Below are 18542 nucleotides of genomic sequence, written 5' to 3' on the forward strand. Positions count from 1 at the left end.
ATGACGAGGTGCCATGTAAGCCAGCGTTGCCTTACAGCCTTAGGAGAAATATGGAACGGAGGGAAAGGCCAACAGGAGTCAGACGAGGACGACGTGCATGGCCTTGGAAATGTGTGTGTGTGTGTGTGTGTGTGTGTGTCTGTGTATGGTGGTGGTGTTGGCGGCGGTGATACAGGTTCAAGGCAAGCAAGCCAGAGCAAGGCGAGGAAATGTCCAGTCAGTTCGGTCGGTTCAGCGACGGGCGACACAATTTACCCACAAAAAAGGTGGTACAGTACGGCAAGGGTGCGGGCTAATTGGCCCGGGACGAAGCAACGACCACACCGTCAAGGTCGCGTGGCTGCGGAGCGTTCTCACGCTAATGCTAAAAATAGGATATTTTTAGAAACTGGCCCTTGGGACTGGGATGTGACCTTGACACCGAGGTGTAGTGTAGGGGAGGGGGGAGGGGGGAGGAGAAGGGCAGCAAGACAGGCATATGGAAGGAACATGTGCAGGACTTTCTGCTTCGGCGGCTGCCAATCGGCTTGCGAGTTGCGCCCAGGAACGTTCCTGTCTTGGCCTTTTCCACCGTCGAAACATGCATGGTCGACCTCACACCGTCACAAGGAGAGACAGACACACAGAGAGAGAAGGCTGTCCTGGCGGTGGAGGAGGATGAGGATGAGGTGGAGGAACCTTTTTTTTCTCGGTTCTCCAATTCTCTTCCCCCTCATCTTGCGAGATGCACGATTGCGTTAGCTCTGATGGAGCTTTGGTCGAACGCCAACGGACCGACTAATCTCGATGGAAGGGGAAATCTCCCAACGTAAGCTTGGCTCCAATGGTGAAGCAACCAAGTCTATGGAGGCTCTCTCGCTCCGTTGTGGAAACCCCCCCGGACAAGTTGGTTTAGCGTCATGTCACTGACGGCACGCCGGCGCTTAACTTAATCATATGGTTATTTCGAATGAACAGAAAAAAAGTGGGATGGCGTTTTGGTGACGGGGTCGAGATTGCGACGCCGTTCTCCTCGGACGAATTGTTGAGAAGAGATGGCAAGTTGCTCCGTGTTGGTAAAGTTAGACTGACCGGGGTTGCGTTGAATATCCTGATGGTAGCAAAAAAAAAAAAAGAGACGAAGATAGTTTGTTGCATGTGAGGATGGACATCCGAGTGGTGGTTACCCTTCTTTCCCTGGGCCGCGTTCTTGGGTCGTCTTTTTCGACGTCTAGTCTTACAGCAACGGTCACAGGCTTGTATGATCGAGGAGCAGCAGCACCGCAAAAATGATGCTATCTTCATAGGGATCTGAGCGAGGATTGGCGTTTCTGGCAAGATCTCTATCTCTTGGCTTTATTTGTTTTTAGCTTCTTCTTCTTGGCTGTTGTTTTGAACGTTTTCGATGTTTTGACGGGAGGAGCCAGAATGGTAAGACGGAGGCGAGATGCCCAACCAAGGTGGGGAGAGATGCCGTCTCTCAAAACAAGAGACAGCGGCTCGCGGTGCGAATGGGTGCATGTGGTTCAGGGTTGACAGGGCAATAATGGACGCGGGGTATCGTCGTGGGTGGAGCAGTGTATCTAATTCAAGATGATGGGCGACTGGGTTCGTCAAACCAGGCGCGGGATGTAGACGAGGGTTTTTTGATGGATGTGAAGCGAGATCTACGGGTCAGAACCATGGGAGCGGGCGGACGTTGTCAATGGCCCGGCCGATTTGGGACTCAAACTTACGTTCGGCGGGAAGGCCGGTCCAATGCATGCTGTCATGGTTGGTTCCCTTTTGGAATCAAGGTGACATGCGCACTTCTGGCTCGCCGAAGGAGGGGGGAGGGGGTCGAAGGGACCTGGCCCCTCGCACGGGAGGATGAGGGGCCCGTCCGGGGATGGGAGGTCTAGGCAAGCTGGTTATGGAACCAGAAATTTGCGTTGTTTGGTGATGGCCTCGCATTGTCGTCGGCCAGGGGAAGACATGAGGGAAGGGGGAGGAAAACAAAGGGGCATTGGAGGGTTTACACAAGTGTTTGTGTCTGAGTGTTTTCCCCCGTCCTCTGACCACAGTCCGCCCGCGCCAAGGGAGAGGGTCGAACTCAATTGTCCGACGAGACGGGAAAGCCGTTGAGGGTAGAGATATCGATAACAGGTGAGGTGGTTTCGAATACAACATGATAAGGTAGGTCTGAGATACCTAGGTAAGGTACCTGACTTGACAAAGGATGGCAGATGGCGGCGGAGCGGCGGTATCGGGTGCCCTGTGCTGCCGTGGCCGTGGCTCTGGCAGCGGCTCTGGTGTGGCATTGGTGTAAGTCAGTCTGTATGCGTGTAACTGTGCCTGGACGCAAGTTTCTCGTTCCTGCGCCGGCGGCGGAAGAGAGGCTCAATCTGCGGCCCGGGCACGTTGTTTGGTGGTGGATGACAGCCTCCCTCCCACCCTCCCTCCTGGCCGTGGGGCCTGCCCAGCCTTAGGGAGGTTATGCGTTTGTGCGCAGGTAGGTTTGCCTGGGCTGTACATAGTACTGTTGTGAAAGCAGATTCCGTCACCGATGACGGGAATTGGGTTGGTGGTGGTGAGTTGAGTTGCTGGCTGGACCACGTACTGCCGTGTACCTACTTACACAAGTCCAGGTAAGGTTCAAGGGGGGAGGCGTCCGGCAATGGCTCCGGTGTCTCGGGCGGATTGGGATTGTCGTTATCGATTTCCGTGGAGCCAGAGTCGAGTTCGAGTCGACTCGAGCGAGTCGACGCCGGCATTGCGATTAATTCTGCCCGCCCGTGGAGCTGCTGCCACCACCGGCGCAAGCTCCTGCTTCTTTGGAGGAGAGGTGGGAGGTTAGCATAGTGCTCTCTCTGTAGAGAGCATAGAGAGGTATCCGCAATTAATTGCCAGGCGGCACCGTCACGTCGCACGCACCTCACGTCGGCTAGACGTCAGATGTCTCGACGACACCTGCCACAGGTATCTTTTCTGCAGTGTCTCACTAGCTCTGACGCCGTCGCGATGGTGGCCGGTACCTTTCCCGGCCGGGGCTAGTACCTGAAGACCCACCAGACCCTGATACAGTGCGCAGGACATCGGTGGAGATTGCATCTGCACACGGTACGACACATGCGTTCCGTCGCAGGCCCAGACAGTGCGGGCGGCCAGTCTCAGCTCCCATCTCATTCCCTGCCTCCTGAAGTTGTCGTTTCACGAGCGTCCGCAACGGCCACCAGGACCCCCAGTCATAGAACGCACGTACCAAGAGCCTCGCGACCTTGCCCTGTCGGTGGTGGTGAGGACGAAGGTGAGGTGCGAGGTTCAGGTGGAGGGCGGCGGCCGGCTGGCTTCAAGCTTGACGGCGGGCACAAGGGGCGGGGGAGACACTCGTCGAGTTTGGGAGCACAGGAGCTGACCGACGGCTGCAAAGTGGAGGCTGCAGGGCCTGGAGACAAGAAGAGGGCCGCTGGCCCGCCATATGCCTGCACACTTGGTACCTCCCTCACCTCACCTCAGTTCTTCCCGCCTGCGAGGTACCTTCCTTGCCTTACTCTCACTCTCACTCTCACTCTCTCTGCTGCCCGCCTTCAAGACTACCTACACCACACCACACCACACCACCAATCGACACCGCGCGCGCGCACACACAAACACACACACACACAAGTGACAGAGTAAGGTACTGCGTAGGCAAGGAACGGTGCCGGGTACTGGTACTGGAGCACACCCCCCGCCCATTCTTTTTTTCCACGTCCTTTCCCAGTTCGCTCTGCTCCCACGCTTCCCACTCCGTCAAACCCATCCCATCCCATCATCCACCACACATCCCCTTGTCTTTCCATTCCCCTTCCCAAAAGTCATCAAGCTGCTTCTGTGTTTCTACTCTTCTGACTGGCTGATACCCCCTTCCGCTGCAACTGTACCGTACCCTTTACCTAACTACTGCTGCTGCTGCTGCCACCACCCTCTCTCTTTTTTTCTTTCCCTCCCCTTCCCTCCTTCCTGTCTGTCTTCCCGCGCTCCCAGGAAAAAAAGGTGAACACGATCGCGTCTATTATTAGAATCATCCACGCCAGATTCAGCCCCATCGACCTGCACCACAACGCCTGTCCATCCCAGACCTGTCGCATCTGCACTTGTAATGGGATCAATGTACGTTCTCTTGACGCATCTTGAGCTGCTCTCCCCTGCTCCAAACCCCAACGCCTGCATCGCTTCAGATCCCCAAGACCCCGGGATGCGCTGCGCTGCCTTGTCCCTGCCCACCAAGCGAACCAGTTCGACTGACGGATCACCAGTTGGGGATTACAGCCCACGAGACAGGCCATTTAGATAAAAGCAATCAGCCCTCCCCGGCCAAACTTTTGCTTTCCGCTCCAGTTGACCAGCCAAGCTTGTTGCTCCGAAAACCATCACGCTCGCCTCCTCGAGCCTCAACTTGTCTCGCGAGTCACCTCGACAGGATCAGTCGACGCACCGCCTGAGACCTCGCCGCCGCCGCCGCCGCCGCCGCTCTCTTGCCAATCGGTTCGACGTCGTTTCCCTCGACCTCGACCTCGACCTCGGCCCGGTACCACCCCCAAACCCCTCCTCCCATACACCATCCACCCGCGTCAGTAGCTCCGTAGAGCGTCCGGGTCAAGATGGGTCGCAGAAAGATCGAGATCAAAGCCATCAAGGATGACAGAAACCGCTCTGTGTAAGCTTGCCACCCCGCGCTCGTCGTGATCTATTGCGGCTTTTGGCTGACTTGTCGCGTCGCATACAGCACCTTTCTCAAGCGCAAGGGCGGTCTGTTCAAGAAGGCGCACGAGCTTTCCGTCCTCTGCTCAGTAGACGTCGCTGTCTTCATCTTCGGCAGCAACAAGAAGCTGTACGAGTATTCCTCCACAGACATGCGAGAGATGATCACCAGATACACATACGTAAGTCGCAGACGAAAGAGCACGTCGCGATCACTAGAGGCTAACCCTCGCGCAGCACGGCGGCCCGAACGAGCACAAGGGCCCCTCTGACTTCAACGGCGGCAACGACGAAGACGAAGATGAGGAGGGCGATGGCACGCCTCCCCACGGAGAGTCAATGGAGCCCCAGATGATCCCCCCTCAGTTTCAAGGACAAGCGCCGTTCCCCCATATGCGACACCACACCCCGTCAGCCTCGCCGCCTATTCCTAATGGTATGCCCTTCCCTCAACACCCCGGGCATCCCGTGCAACGCGGGCATACGCCGCAACCGGGAATGGGATCGCGTCCCGCTTCCAGGCAAGACATCCGCCGCATGGGTCCGAACATGGGCCCTCAGCCCGTCGGCCCTCCTGGATCTCAGCAACCTCCTGTCAACGGTTTCGCCTACATGCCCAACCCGGCCATCTACAACCCGCAAAACCAGCCCAACATGCCGCCTAACATGCCTCACGGAATTCCCCAACACGGCCCTCAGTATCCTCAGTACCCGCCGAACCCTCATCCCCCGCACATGCAGCAGTACATCGAAGAGCAGCGTCGCTCCATGCCGCCCAACTACCCGCAACCGCAGGGACCGCCACAAGGCCCAGGACCTCAGGTTTCTCGGATCTCGCCATCTCCGCCGCAGCCTCCCACTCAGCAGTTGCCTCCTCAGCCGCCGCACATCTCACCCCCGCCGCCACAGCCTCAGCAGCTTGAGCCTCAACAGCAGCCGCCGCACCCGTCACCTCAACCTCAGCACCAGCCTCAGCCCCAGCCTCAGCAGCAGCAACTACCGCCGCCGCCGCCGCAACCGCAGGAGACCGCGATGCCGGCCCCAATGGAGCCGCGATCTGAAGCTCAAGATAGACCTCAGCCGCCATTATTGAACACCGACAGTGCTATTAAGAAGCTGCCGCAGCGCAAGCAACACAGCATCTTCACGCCCATTGACGAAAACCGCTCTATTCTTTCCCAGCACCTGGCTTCATTTGCCTCCGATCAAAGCAACGGGAAAGGTCCTCAGCTGCCAGACCAGGCGAACATCAAGATTGAAGGCAGCCGCTCCCAATCTGTTGATGTCGGCGCTGTCTCTAGGACCAATGGATCTACCTCGTCTCCACCTTTGCCTCAGCGCGCCACCTCTACGTCGCTAAACAAGACTCGCAACATTTCCGTGTCGTCTATCCCAGAGACAACGTTTACTCCACCTTCTCGCACCAATAGCATGAAGATTGGAGGTGGTGCGCGTCCCCGTTTGAGGGTGGAGATTCCCGACGAACCTTCGGATGGCGGTAGCGCAACTGCCGAGTCAAACTCTCCTCGCAACTCGACAGATGCTACATCCCAGACGACTCGGCGCCATGCATCCGATTCGCACTCTTCCGGTATGGTGCTGCCACCGCCATCCCCGTCCGCCCAGACGCTCCTGTCAGCCGGTGCCACGGGCCCTCCCAACCCGTTTGCTCGGCCGCCGCCGCAGCAAAACAACAACAACATGAACAGCAACATGAACATCGACACGCCCGTCTCTGCTCTCCCCTCCCGATTCCTGAACAATGAATTCCTCCCAAGCCCGAGCAGCTTCTACCCCGAGTGGTACTCGCGTGGTGGCAGTGACAGCAACACTCTGCCTAGCCCATTGAATTTCGCGACTCCTGTGGTTGGCTCAGGTCCCAGTTTTCTGAGGGACGACAATGCCACCAGCACCAAGCGCAAGAGTCCCGAAATCAGCGCAACCGGGCCCCACGATGGGCCCGACGTCGGCAACGAGCCCAAGAGGGTCAGGGTTGACTCTTAAAGCTTTGATATCCCTTCGTCTTGCCGCATTTCTGTACCATCTTACCTGCATTCTGGCCTCCTTCAGACCAAATATGGAGTGCATTTGGTTCTATGATACCTCTTTCCTTTCATTTCACGGCATTAGCGTCACGTAAAGTTTTTTTAGTCCACGTTCTCTTCTATGTCTGGTGGATTACCAAGCTGCATTGTACAGGCGCAAAAAGGGACACGGACAAGTATTGTTTTATTTTGATTTTTAATCTTTTGTTTTTGTTTGGGAGGAAGGTTCTCATCCTCGAAACGGCTCATGGGATTTGATGTGCACATGGGACATATGTGAGATGATCAAAGGCAGGAAGAGAGGAGGATCCAGGGGCGTTTGGTGTTTTATTGTAGATTATCTAGTCAGTGGTTGGTTGGCCAGTTTTAATGAGTGTTGATCTGAACTATTCTATGTGTTCCTTAATGACGTGAGCTATGACCTGCCGGGCCAAGATCATGAGAAGCCACTAGGTGGGTGGCTACCGATTGGCCACGCCCTTGTTAACGCAGTGATGCACGTCCCGCTGGACTCGGGAAAGAATTGGACACAAAACCCTGCAGAGGAGTCTTTTGAAGCGAGAGGCTGATGTTGCTCATAAGCGAATGAATGTCTGGCGGCAGGTATGGGCTTCCGTTCAAACTACCCGCTAACAACAATCTAATATTGGAAGCGGGAGGGACTCCCACTTTAACCAACTCCTCGGTAGCGCCATGACGGAGTGGAACCGCAATGACATTCCGGCTCTTCTGAACAAGCATCATTTATCTGACAATGTACACACCAGCAGCCAAAAGGCGACGGCTCGATGATGCAAGCAACACGCTACGGAAGCCATTCAAGTCACCGGCGGTAGTGCGCGACCGCGACGTGGCAGCGGGAGACGCTACCGCATCGTCGCCACGAACAGATGCGGTCGATACAAACTCATCTTCGATCCGGTGCGGCGGTAGCGCTACAGGTGCCACGGCACAAAGGAGCGGGATCCAGCTCACGACCCCCGCCAAGCAGTTCAGCACGCCCACCCGTCGTCCGTTCAGCTTGTCGCGGCCTCAGCGCGGAGTCTCACCCTCGCCTTTGAGAACGACGGGCGACGGCACACCGACGGGTATTAGGACTGCGCGGGATGTGGCGGGCCGCGAGGAGATCATCAGACAGGCGGAGCGGATCCGAGGAGGACGGGCCGGTGCCGAGTCCGAGACGGACGAGGAGCTGGTCGTGCTGATTGCGAAGTGGAGGGCGGCGAGCCGGCAGGCTGCTGAGGAGGTGTTTGAGGCGTCCAAGGAAAGGGTTCAGAGCATGGGTGGGATGAAAGCTTGGAGGAAGACGAGGAGGGAGGAGCAGAAGAGCTTTTTGGAACGGATGATGGAGGAGGAACCTAAAAGAGATCGAGATGAGGATGCCGACAAGGAGGATGGATGCTCACCAGACAACGTCGGAGCCGAGAATGACGGAGACAAGGACGATAGAGACGAGGATGAAGACACGGTGAGACCTTCTGATCCAATGGAGGAGACACGCGGGTAACTGACATGTTGCAGGAGTTCACTCTGGGAACGATGCTGAAGAGCATGAATATTGATTTCGAAGTCATTGGCTACGATGAGGACACCGGATGGTGGAGGGACGGCTGAGCGACAAGCTTGCCGTACGCAGGCTCTCGTCTGCTCGCCAAGACTGCACACCACGACAAACGCCTTCCGTGACGTTCCCGCGCTCGGAGCAGCCCGACGTTTAGCTCCAATTCGAGACCCTTCCCGAAGATTTTACGTTGGTAGAGGGAGGTGGCTATCTCGACTTTATTTGTTCCATCTTGAAGATGGGATTGGTTGGGCAGATGCTACAGTTACGGCACAAAGGGCCCGAGACCAAACCACCCAGTGAACCGCGGAATCGGTCGAGGTGGATTGACTTTTCTAAGCATAACGCGGGCAACGGGGTCTGTTGCTAATTAGCTCCGGCAGAACAGCCCTACGTCGTCGAAGTGGAGGGGCGCGGAAAACGAGATGAAAAGGAAAGTGCGCACAACAACTCTATTCTTTCCACCTTTCGCCTGTGCCCGTGTATGTGTCTGTGCCTGTGCTTTTCGGCAAGCGGTTAGGTATGGTGGTGCTGCTGCTGCTCGTCGACTGGTGCTGCGGCCCCTCCCCCCTCTCGCCTTGAAGAGGAGAAGGCTTGGACGAGCAGGTTGATCATGCCAGGGTCTCCCGGATCTGCTACGTGCCTTACTTCAATCAAGCTTCGCCGTACACTCGTCTAAGCCTTATCTTGCTCATCAGGGTCATGCGTCTGGCTGCTGGTGGTATGCACCAGCCTGGGCCATATGAGAATCGGGAACTCGGGTTCCACGCAGTAAGAGACCACCTCAGCGCTGGGTTGCTGATTACATGCAGACACACGTCCCCTTCGTTCTCGCCTCCTCTCTGCGTCTCTGAACCATGCCCAGCTGATGATGGCACCGTGGCTGACGCAGCCGATGATCCGATCTTCCTGTCCATTCGGTATGCATCAGCGGTGGTCAGTGTGTTATTAAGACCACAGGATGCCTGTTAATGTCTCCGGTTCTGGCGGCCGGTGGTTATTACTCAGTGCCCGGTTCGGCGTGGGCGATGGGGGGAGGGAATATCGCGAGTGAGGCCATAATCAGCGACTCAGCGAGGGGCAGAAAGGGTTTCCGCATCGTCTTCGCTCCGAGGAGGGAATGCTACGGTATGTGACGGCATCTACAACAAAGCTGCCGACCAATGACTCTCGTCTGGATCCATCGGAAAAAGAGAGGTGCAAAGGTGCAAGCACCAGTGGGTTTCCAAGCGTTGTGGACCTGTTCGTGGGGACATTAGGCCGTCTTGTCGAGTATATGCATCCGCCTCCCGGTGGTGTTTCTGGTCGTGATTTGGGGTCGACTGGCTGGGCTGCTGGCCGCGGGCAGCGACAAACACGGCTGAACGGCTTCGAACTTCGCAACGTCGGGCGCAGAGTGTATCGTGTTTGCCCTGTTGTCGCCGGCCCGCTGGGCGATGGGCGACAGCGACCGTCTTGTGGTCTCTGTTGCTGCCTCTAAGCCTCGCCAGGTCGTCGGACCCGAAAGGGATGAAACGGTTCTGGTGCACCAGCGCTGCCGCAGATCAGGCACGTACCGGTCGGTCATCGCCACGCCTAGCACCCGCTCCCCGACAAGCTTCGCCAGAACGGCAGGTTGGCGGCTCGTAGGGAAGATCTCTGTCCCACCTTTCATGTCGGACAGGCCAATGAAAGACGGGTTTCCGAGAGGTAGCCAACCCGGAAACACCAAAATCAACATCCAACCACCCCTTTCTCCGCAGAATGCCTAGATTAGTGTACCTTTACTATGGAGCACACTCAGTACCGCAGTAGAGAAGTGAAGAGAGTTAACCATGCGATGGAGCAAAACCCAAAAAAAAGTTGGCCGACCGCAGCGCGCCCGCCTGCGCGAGCACCACCTCTGCACCCGGACCCAACCCCATGTCCGAGAGCAAGAAGAGACGGGGGTTGTTTTGTATGGGTGGCTGGTTTGCTCGGTTCCAGGCCCTGCCTGTTCCCTTCCTCGCCCGTCAAATAAGGTCCTCGACTCTCTTTCGCGTTCGTCTTTTTTAGTTTTCCTGCTTGATTCAAATAAATCACCTCCCGCATCAACTGAATTCTTGGCGCTAGTCTTGAACACTACTTTGACATCCCACGAACCAAACATCGTCCCCTCCCCAATCCGACTTTGTTGGTTCCCATCCGGCGTGTTGATCTGCGGTAGTTGATCTGCGGCCCACTCCCACCACATCAACAACAAGCGTCTACAAGCCACGCTCGACGACAGCGAAGTAGCGGGATCGTTGACTGGCTTGGCGAAGGGAAGGATTGGAAAGGAGGAATAAGGGCGACGATCGCTACTTTTTATAACACACTTCACACATCATGAGCGCCTACGCCATGTTGGACGCTCGTCAAACCGTCGTTAACGCCAACGACTTGCCTCCCGGTTGGGTCATCCAGAATGGTCGTGCTATTCCATGGTGGTACAGCAGGGTAAGTTTATCGAAACGCTGTTTATCGCCGAGTGAACTTATCTAACATACATTGCAGACAGGCGTTATCGTCAAGTGGTCCGTCTTCCTAGGCCTCACAACGCTCTTCGCCGCGTTCCTCATCATCGGCTACATGCACGGCAAGAGGCGACTCAAGAAGGGCCTCCTCCCTCTCGGCTACCACCGCTGGCTGTTCAGCAGAGCCCAGCTCGCCCGCGTCGACAGCCGCTACGCCTGGCCGCAGGCGACGTACAACAACTACCGCCCCGAGTACTACCAGCAGCAGCAGGGCTACTACGGGATGCAGGGCATGCCGCCCCCGACGTACGACCCCAACGCCGCGAGGCCGCCGATGTACGCTCCCCCCGACGGAGGCTCCAAGGTCGACCCGTCGCAGGAGTACGGCATCACCCCGCCCCCGGGCCCGCCTCCTCCGCCCGCCGCCATGCCGGCAAACCACACTGGCCAGTCGTATCCTTACAGGGCGCAGTGATTTGGTGTTTCGGAAGGAAAGCGTGTATGGCGAAGCGTCGGGGAGAGGAAGAAGAAGAAGAAGCATTTGCTGGTTCAAGATGAGATGATGAAGACGGCGAGCAGAATCATGATGAAAGACTACTTTGTATTTTCTCACGCACTCAGAGGCTGGATGTCCAGTGCGATTGCGAGGCTCAACGTCTCGATATGATGACTATAACTATTGTAAATCGTACAAAGCAGTAACCATGACAATAAGATCAAAAAATGATGCCATAAAAACGCTTCGCTGGCCCGGCTATTCGTGCCGATTCGCCCCGCCTTACAGCCGTGGATATCGTTATGTGTATATATACATAGTTTCTCAAATGTTTACTTGCCTGAAAAGGTGCTTGCTAGTCCATGTCCATGGCATCGGGGTCGTAATCTACAGGTGCCGAAGCCTGAGGGGCGGATACGAATTCGGCGGCGGGCGGGGGAGGAATGTGTTGTAGGGGAATAAACGGCGGGGGCGTCTGCACCGGCTCGCCTTTGCCCTCACGTTCGAGACGCTGTCTCTCACGCATGCGGGCACGAGACTCGACGATGGCCTTGCGGACGCTGTCTTGCTCTTGGGGGATGGTCAGCGACGTGGGCTCGTTGTAGAGGACCATCTGCATGCCAGCGAGTTGGCCTTCGTCGTTGGCGAGGATATGAGGGGGAATGCGAGTGGCGCGCAGGTGCTTCTCAATATCCGGCAGGAAGACTAGTTTGCCCTCTTCGGGTTCGCTCTCAGACGAAGACAGCTCGTCGTCAATATCGTAAATGTAGACCTTGTACTTTGAGTCGTCAAGCTGCATCACCTCATCATCTGCAGGGGGTTTGCGGTCACGGCGGCGACGACCACTGTGCGGTGTGCTTGACGGTGTTGCTGACGGAACGACGTCTGGGGATGCATTTGATGCGGAGGCGATGGGATTCTCCACGGGAACGTAGAGCTTTTGGCCATTCTTCTCTGCATGGCAGTCAGCAATGCATTTTGAAACAAAGTCAAGAAGAGGGGATTGTGGCTTACCCAAATTCAACAGACTGAGTCTCTTGGACAACCGCTCATTGTCCTGAGACTCGGCCTTCCTCTTGCGCCTCAACTGCCTCGTCTGTTGATGTTGGTGCTGGTCCGCCTCCAGGGCGTGGGCATCCAGGGCGTGGGAGGGCGATTGGGCCCCGTGCAACAGCATTTTAGGGGCGGCTGCTTCTAGAGCCCGGGTCTCGCTGGAACTTTTTCTTCCCGCCTCGCCAACTTCCTAACCCCGTTCAAAACTCGAACCGCAACTGCCGACCCGGCACGACGACAACGAACCAGAGTCGACGAGAATGTTCAATTAAACGCAGAGCTCGAGGCCGGCCACTAGGATCGCAGCACGGAGAGACACAACGAAAAACGCAGCGTGGGACGACGGACGCCGCAATCGGGTGCGCGCGGAGGTGTGAAGAGGAATACGCTGACCGCTGAGCTGGTTTTCCCGAAAGGTGGGTGGTGTGGAAAAGGGAATATCCCGTCGCAAAGCGTAAGCTCGAGTGAGTTCAGGTCGACGGGCGGAAGACCAGGGCCAAAGAGAGGCGATAAGAAACCCGACACCGGCGAAGGTTCAAGGCGGATATACGTCCGGCTGGGCCTGGATTCCGACAAGGCGTTTCTCTGCTGAAAGGAGCTCGGTCGCTTGTGGCTACAGCTGAAGGGTCGTTGGTCGTTCTCCAGAGGAGCTGGAGTGAGGAAAAGAGGAGACAATCGACGGTTGCGTCGGGATCGCAATTCGCTGGTGGCCTTTTGTGGTATTTGAGGGGGAATGACCAAAGCTGCTGTGCTCGTGCTAGGGGCGCGTTCGCTGGCGCGGAGCTGCAGCCATGGGGGACAGCTGGGGAGGAGCAGGAGCTCTGGCGCTTTTGTACCGCATTTGACTCATTCGACTTCTTGTAGAAGTTTCTACAAAAGCGCCGAAGCAACCCCTTCGTCAACTACCGCCCTGCACCACCACCCGCTCCCGCACCAGCAGCAGCCCAGTGTCCCGCTATCGCTGCCGTCGCTGCCCCTCCTACCCCAAGTCCGAGGCAATGCACCAAGCCCAGCATCAGCACCAGCTGCAGCACTAACAAGCTCGTCCCGCAACAAGAGTCACACCCGCCGCGCCGGCGACCCTGATATTTCGCCTTCTCCCACCACTCCCTCCACCACCGCCAATCTTCGCAAGAGAACGCCGGTCAGATTCCAGACGAACACCGTCACGCCTCCGTCTGGACTAATCGCATCGAGGGTTTTCCCCTGGCAGAGGCGCTTTTCTTCTTCCCCGACTTCCTCTACTGCAACCATGGCTGAGCAGCAGTGGCCCGGCGCCGTCGTGCGCAAGACTTTCTTCGACTTCTTCGAGAAGAGGGGCCACACCATTGGTACGATATCACCACACTCCCACCAACAACACCATGATGCTGCATCGCGCACATGTCTGCGCTGATCATGCAATGCCTCTTCCTCCGTTGCATCCTTGTGATTGTACAAGTTCAATCAGCTAACCTCCGCCGTTATCGCTGCAGTGCCCTCCTCCTCCGTCGTCCCTCACAATGACCCCACCTTGCTCTTCACCAATGCGGGCATGAACCAATTCAAGCCCATTTTCCTCGGAACGATCTCCAAGGCCGATCCCATGTACACTCTGAAGCGTGCGGCCGACTCTCAGAAGTGCATTCGCGCCGGCGGCAAGCACAACGACCTTGACGATGTCGGCAAGGACAGCTACCACCACACTTTCTTCGAGATGTTAGGCAACTGGTCTTTTGGCGACTACTTCAAGAAGGAGGCAATTGAGATGTCCTGGGAGCTTCTCACCAAGGTCTACGGACTCGATCCTGCTCGTCTGTACGTCACCTACTTCGAGGGCAACCCTGCCATGGGTCTTGAGCCGGATCTGGAGGCGAAGAACCTGTGGCTGTCTGTCGGTGTCCCCGAAGATCACATCCTGCCCGGTAACATGAAGGACAACTTCTGGGAGATGGGCGACCAGGGCCCTTGCGGTCCTTGCAGTGAGATTCACTACGACAAGATTGGCGGCCGCAACGCTGCGAGCTTGGTCAACATGGACGACCCTATGGTTGTGGAGGTCTGGAACAACGTTTTCATCCAGTTTGACCGCCAGGCCGACAAGAGCTTGAAGTCCCTCCCCGCTAAGCACGTTGACACTGGTATGGGCTTCGAGCGTCTCGTCTCTGCTCTCCAGAACACCGTCTCCAACTACGCCACCGACATCTTCACCCCCCTGTTCAAGAGGATAGAGGAGGTTACTGGTGCTAGGCCGTACACCGACAAGTACGGCGCTGACGATACTGACGGCATTGACACTGCTTACCGTGTCATTGCCGACCACATTCGTCTCCTCACCTTCTCCATGTCTGACGGTGCTGTTCCCAACAACGATGGCCGTGGATACGTCGTCCGCAGAGTCCTCCGCCGTGGTGTCAGATATGCCCGCAAGTACTTCAACGCCGAGATTGGCTCCTTCTTCTCCAAGATTCTCCCTGCGCTCGTTGAGCAGATGGGTGAGCAGTTCCCCGAGATTGTCAAGAAGCAGCAGGACATCAAGGAGATCCTCGACGAGGAAGAGGAGGCCTTCGCCCGTACTCTGGACCGTGGCGAGGCCCAGTTCGAGAAGTATGCCAAGGAAGCTCTCAAGAAGGGCGAGAAGAAGCTCTCCGGTGCTGTCGTATGGAGGTTGTACGACACTTTCGGTTTCCCTGTTGATCTGACCAAGCTCATGGCTGAGGAGCGTCAGCTCGAGATTGACGAGGATGAGGTAAAGGAGGCCCAGGAGAAGGCCCGCGAGGCTAGCAAGGTCGTCAAGAGCGCTGTTCAGACGTTCGCCAAGCTCAACGTCCACCAGATTGCTGAGCTCGAGAAGGAGCTCAACGTCGCCAGGACAGACGATGAGGCAAAGTTCGGCAAGGGCGATGCCAAGAGCAAGGTGCAGGTCATCTACGATGGCAAGGGTTTCGTCAAGTCCACCAAGGACCTCGCTGAGAAGACCCCATTGGGTCTGCTTCTCGACAAGACGAACTTCTACGCCGAGTCCGGTGGCCAGGTTGCTGACACTGGCCGCATCGTCATTGACGATGTTGCCGAGTTCAAGGTTCTTGACGTTCAAAACTTTGGAGGGTACATCGTCCACAACGGTTACCTCGAGTACGGCGCTCTGTCCTCCGGTGATGAGGTTATCTGCGAGTACGACGAGCTGAGGAGATCTCCTATCCGCAACAACCACACCGGTACTCACGTTTTGAACCACTCTTTGCGTGAGGTGCTCGGCGATGACATTAACCAGAAGGGATCTTTGGTCGACAACGAGAAGCTGCGTTTCGACTTCTCGCACAAGACTGGAGTGACGATCCCCGAGCTCAAGAAGATTGAGGAGTTTTCCAACACCTACATCAAGCAAAACGGCAAAGTCTACGCCAAGGAGGTCGACCTCGACCTTGCCCGCGGCATCGAGGGTGTCCGCGCTGTCTTCGGCGAGACCTACCCCAACCCTGTCCGCGTCGTCTCCGTTGGTGTCGACGTTGACACCATGCTCGCGAACCCCAAGAACCCAGAGTGGCGCAAGTACAGTGTCGAGTTCTGTGGTGGAACCCACGTTGAGTCGACTGGTCTCATCAAGGACCTCGTCATCGTCGAGGAGAGCGGTATTGCCAAGGGTATCCGCCGCATCATCGCCTACACCGGCGACGCTGCTCACCAGGTCCAGCGCGAGGCTGTTGAGTTCTCCAAGAAGCTGGATGCCCTTGAGGCCCTGCCCTTCGGCCCCGGCAAGGAGCAGGAGATCAAGACCACGCAGCACGCCCTGAACCAGCTGACCATCTCCACCCTCACCAAGGAAGACATCAAGAAGCGCTTTGAGAAGATCGTCAAGGCCGTCACGGATGAGCAGAAGAAGCGTCAGAAGGCCGAGGCCAAGACTGCCCTGGACACCGTCGTTGGCCACTTCGACAAGAACAAGGACTCGAAGTGGTTCGTTGGTCAGCTCCCCATTTCCGCCAACGCCAAGGCTATTGGTGAAGTTGTCAAGCACTTCCAGTCCAAGGACAAGGAGCGCTCTGTCTACCTGTTTGGCGGTAGCAAGGACGAGGGCGCGGTCGCCCACGGTGTCTATGTTGGAACGGTAAGTTGACCATATGCTTCTTCTATGAGCACCGGGCTAATTCAAGTAATAGCACCTTTCATCCCAGGGTGTGACTGCTGAGCAATGGGCTACCCAGGTGAGCGGAGTTATTGGAGGCAAGTCCGGCGGTAAGGAGCCCGTCCGCCAGGGACAGGGTACCAATGCGGAGAACATCGATGAGGCTGTTGCCACCGCTGAGAGGTGGCTCAAGGAGAAGCTCAACATCTGAGCGTGATGAAAATATTCCCGCTGCATGCCATGGGCGCATGTCGGCAACCAATTCACTTTTGTTCAGGAACTAGACGGATAAGGCATATGGGTGGAAAGGTTATGTTGTGAACCCGTAAGGGCACACAGGAGTAGTTTGAAGAGATATCAAAAGCAGTTCCTCTCACACACGTTTACGGCATCAAGATGAAAAAGGTTAAATGTGCCATCGCAGAGAGTTTCCACGGCCCACGGGGTATATGTCCTTTTTCTCTATACAAGGTCGTTGTTTATACAGTGACGAGAACACTGGCGTTCTGGTAGTAGCTCAGAAGGGGATTCTCCCCGCTGCGCGTTTGGGTGTCTTCGAGGAACGCCCAGCGCTTCATGAAGTCGCCGTGCGACATGAGTCTCGTGAGCTTACCCGTGATGGCCTGGTACACGGTCTCCATGACATGGAAGTCTGTGGGGAACATGATGTCAAAGTAGCCCTGGTGAACCTGCGATTGGTTAGCATAGTCCCAGCTACCATCAGCGCTCTCGTTCTCAGAGCTTACCAAAGGCGTCGTGACGGGCACCGTCTTCCGCTCGTAACGAGTCTGGACAACAGGCGCGTTGAGACCCGGAATGGCGTCCGGGAGGGAGTGGAAATCGCTCGTCACAAGACGATGCGCCGGGAAGTACTTCTCCAGCACGTCGAAGAACTGCATCAGCCGGGTGGGCACGTACTCCGCCTCCGAGAGGTTGGGCATCAGAGGCATGCGGGACTTTAGGTTGCGCAGAAGACGGTTCGCCGGGTACGGTGTTGGGTACCGGCCGCCCGTGGCGGCGTCGCGCACGCGGAGGAGGCGGGCGAGGACGGGGTCCAGGTCCGGGGAGTAGAACTCGTAAAAGTCATTGTCGCCGTCGACCAGGACGGAGCCCTGCAGCGGCTCTTCGGTCGCCAGGTCGTAACGCACGCAGTCGTGGGAGAAGTTGTCAAAGACCTCCATGGCTACGAAGAAGCACGGCGAGGGGACTCTCTCCGACCATGAGAAGATGGACTTGTTGATGATCTCCACCTTTGAAGCGTGGCCCCTCGAGTCGGCGGTGGACAGCAGGTGGTGCTTCTGCAGCGACGCCAGGGCCGGCGAGATCTCGATGATGCGGTACTGCGTGCGGGCGTACACCTGCGGGTCGAGGTCGCGGATGTAGTCGAGGATGTTGAGCATCAGCGTGCCGCGGCCGGCGCCCATCTCGTAGATGATGAGGTCGTGGTAGGGGTACGTCGTCAGGCGGTAGTTGGACACGAGGTACCGCGCGATGGCCTCGCCGTAGTACGGCCGGAACAGCTCCGTGGGGGTGTGCCACAGCGGCCGGGCGTCGTTGACGCCCTCGCGCTCGTCGAGGTCGTCCTCGAACTCGGTGTACCTCCTGCCCAGCTCGCGGTAGAACTGCGGCTCGTCCTTGAAGGCGGGGAAGTCGAAGGGCTGGCCGGGGGAGAAGATAACGGCTTGTTTGGAGAAGTATCCGTACGCCGGGTTGTACAGGCTGTCCTCGATGAAGTCGCGGGTGAGCATCTTGACCTTGCGCGGGCGGGTGGAGCGGGCGGCCAGTTCGGCGGAGGTCAGGGTCGGATACGTATCGAATTCTTCGGTGCGGTCGCTGGGGAAGAGGGATGTGCGCTGCTGCCATTTGGACTCGTTTGTCCGCTCGCCTCTAGGTTGGGACGTCTTGACGGCGTAATGCCGCCGTTGCTGTTGTGGTTGTGCTGCGGCGGCGGCATTCTGGGTGTTGTGACGGAGGGTCGGCAGAGAGCCGGCGGCGGCGGCGGCGGCGGTGGTGCATTGCCTGCGGGATTGACATGCTGGGCGGCGGAAGAGCTCGCGGAAGAGACGAGTGACGAGAGGAGAGTCCATCCCGGAGGTGAAGGGAGATT

At 57.2% G+C, this 18542-nt stretch overlaps 6 protein-coding genes across 6 annotated transcripts; 4 read left to right on the top strand and 2 right to left on the bottom strand.

Moving 5' to 3' along the window:
- Positions 1-4601: 4601 nt before the first annotated feature.
- COL26b_002581 (uncharacterized protein) lies at positions 4602-6705 on the top strand (the record flags this gene model as incomplete). Its single annotated transcript, XM_053175496.1, has 3 exons — positions 4602-4657; positions 4727-4883; positions 4939-6705. The coding sequence occupies 3 exons, from the start codon at positions 4602-4604 to the stop codon at positions 6703-6705; spliced, it is 1980 nt and encodes a 659-aa protein (XP_053040500.1).
- Positions 6706-7500: 795 nt separating this feature from the next.
- On the top strand, positions 7501-8360 carry COL26b_002582 (uncharacterized protein; the record flags this gene model as incomplete). The annotated part of the gene is made up of 2 exons (XM_053175497.1): positions 7501-8214; positions 8268-8360. 2 exons carry the CDS (start codon positions 7501-7503, stop codon positions 8358-8360), a joined length of 807 nt encoding a protein of 268 aa, XP_053040501.1.
- Positions 8361-10653: 2293 nt separating this feature from the next.
- On the top strand, positions 10654-11256 carry COL26b_002583 (uncharacterized protein; the record flags this gene model as incomplete). Its single annotated transcript, XM_053175498.1, has 2 exons — positions 10654-10764; positions 10822-11256. The coding sequence occupies 2 exons, from the start codon at positions 10654-10656 to the stop codon at positions 11254-11256; spliced, it is 546 nt and encodes a 181-aa protein (XP_053040502.1).
- Positions 11257-11632: 376 nt separating this feature from the next.
- Positions 11633-12454, bottom strand: COL26b_002584 (uncharacterized protein; the record flags this gene model as incomplete). Its single annotated transcript, XM_053175499.1, has 2 exons — positions 11633-12231; positions 12292-12454. 2 exons carry the CDS (start codon positions 12452-12454, stop codon positions 11633-11635), a joined length of 762 nt encoding a protein of 253 aa, XP_053040503.1.
- A 1128-nt stretch (positions 12455-13582) lies between these two features.
- On the top strand, positions 13583-16646 carry ALA1 (Alanine--tRNA ligase; the record flags this gene model as incomplete). Its single annotated transcript, XM_053175500.1, has 3 exons — positions 13583-13661; positions 13806-16417; positions 16470-16646. The coding sequence occupies 3 exons, from the start codon at positions 13583-13585 to the stop codon at positions 16644-16646; spliced, it is 2868 nt and encodes a 955-aa protein (XP_053040504.1).
- Positions 16647-16914: 268 nt separating this feature from the next.
- COL26b_002586 (uncharacterized protein) lies at positions 16915-18522 on the bottom strand (the record flags this gene model as incomplete). The annotated part of the gene is made up of 2 exons (XM_053175501.1): positions 16915-17124; positions 17182-18522. 2 exons carry the CDS (start codon positions 18520-18522, stop codon positions 16915-16917), a joined length of 1551 nt encoding a protein of 516 aa, XP_053040505.1.
- Positions 18523-18542: the final 20 nt, after the last annotated feature.

The sequence above is a fragment of the Colletotrichum chrysophilum genome (genome assembly GCF_026319265.1).
Source record: "Colletotrichum chrysophilum strain AFK26 chromosome Unknown scaffold_13, whole genome shotgun sequence".
Classification (NCBI taxonomy): domain Eukaryota; kingdom Fungi; phylum Ascomycota; class Sordariomycetes; order Glomerellales; family Glomerellaceae; genus Colletotrichum; species Colletotrichum chrysophilum.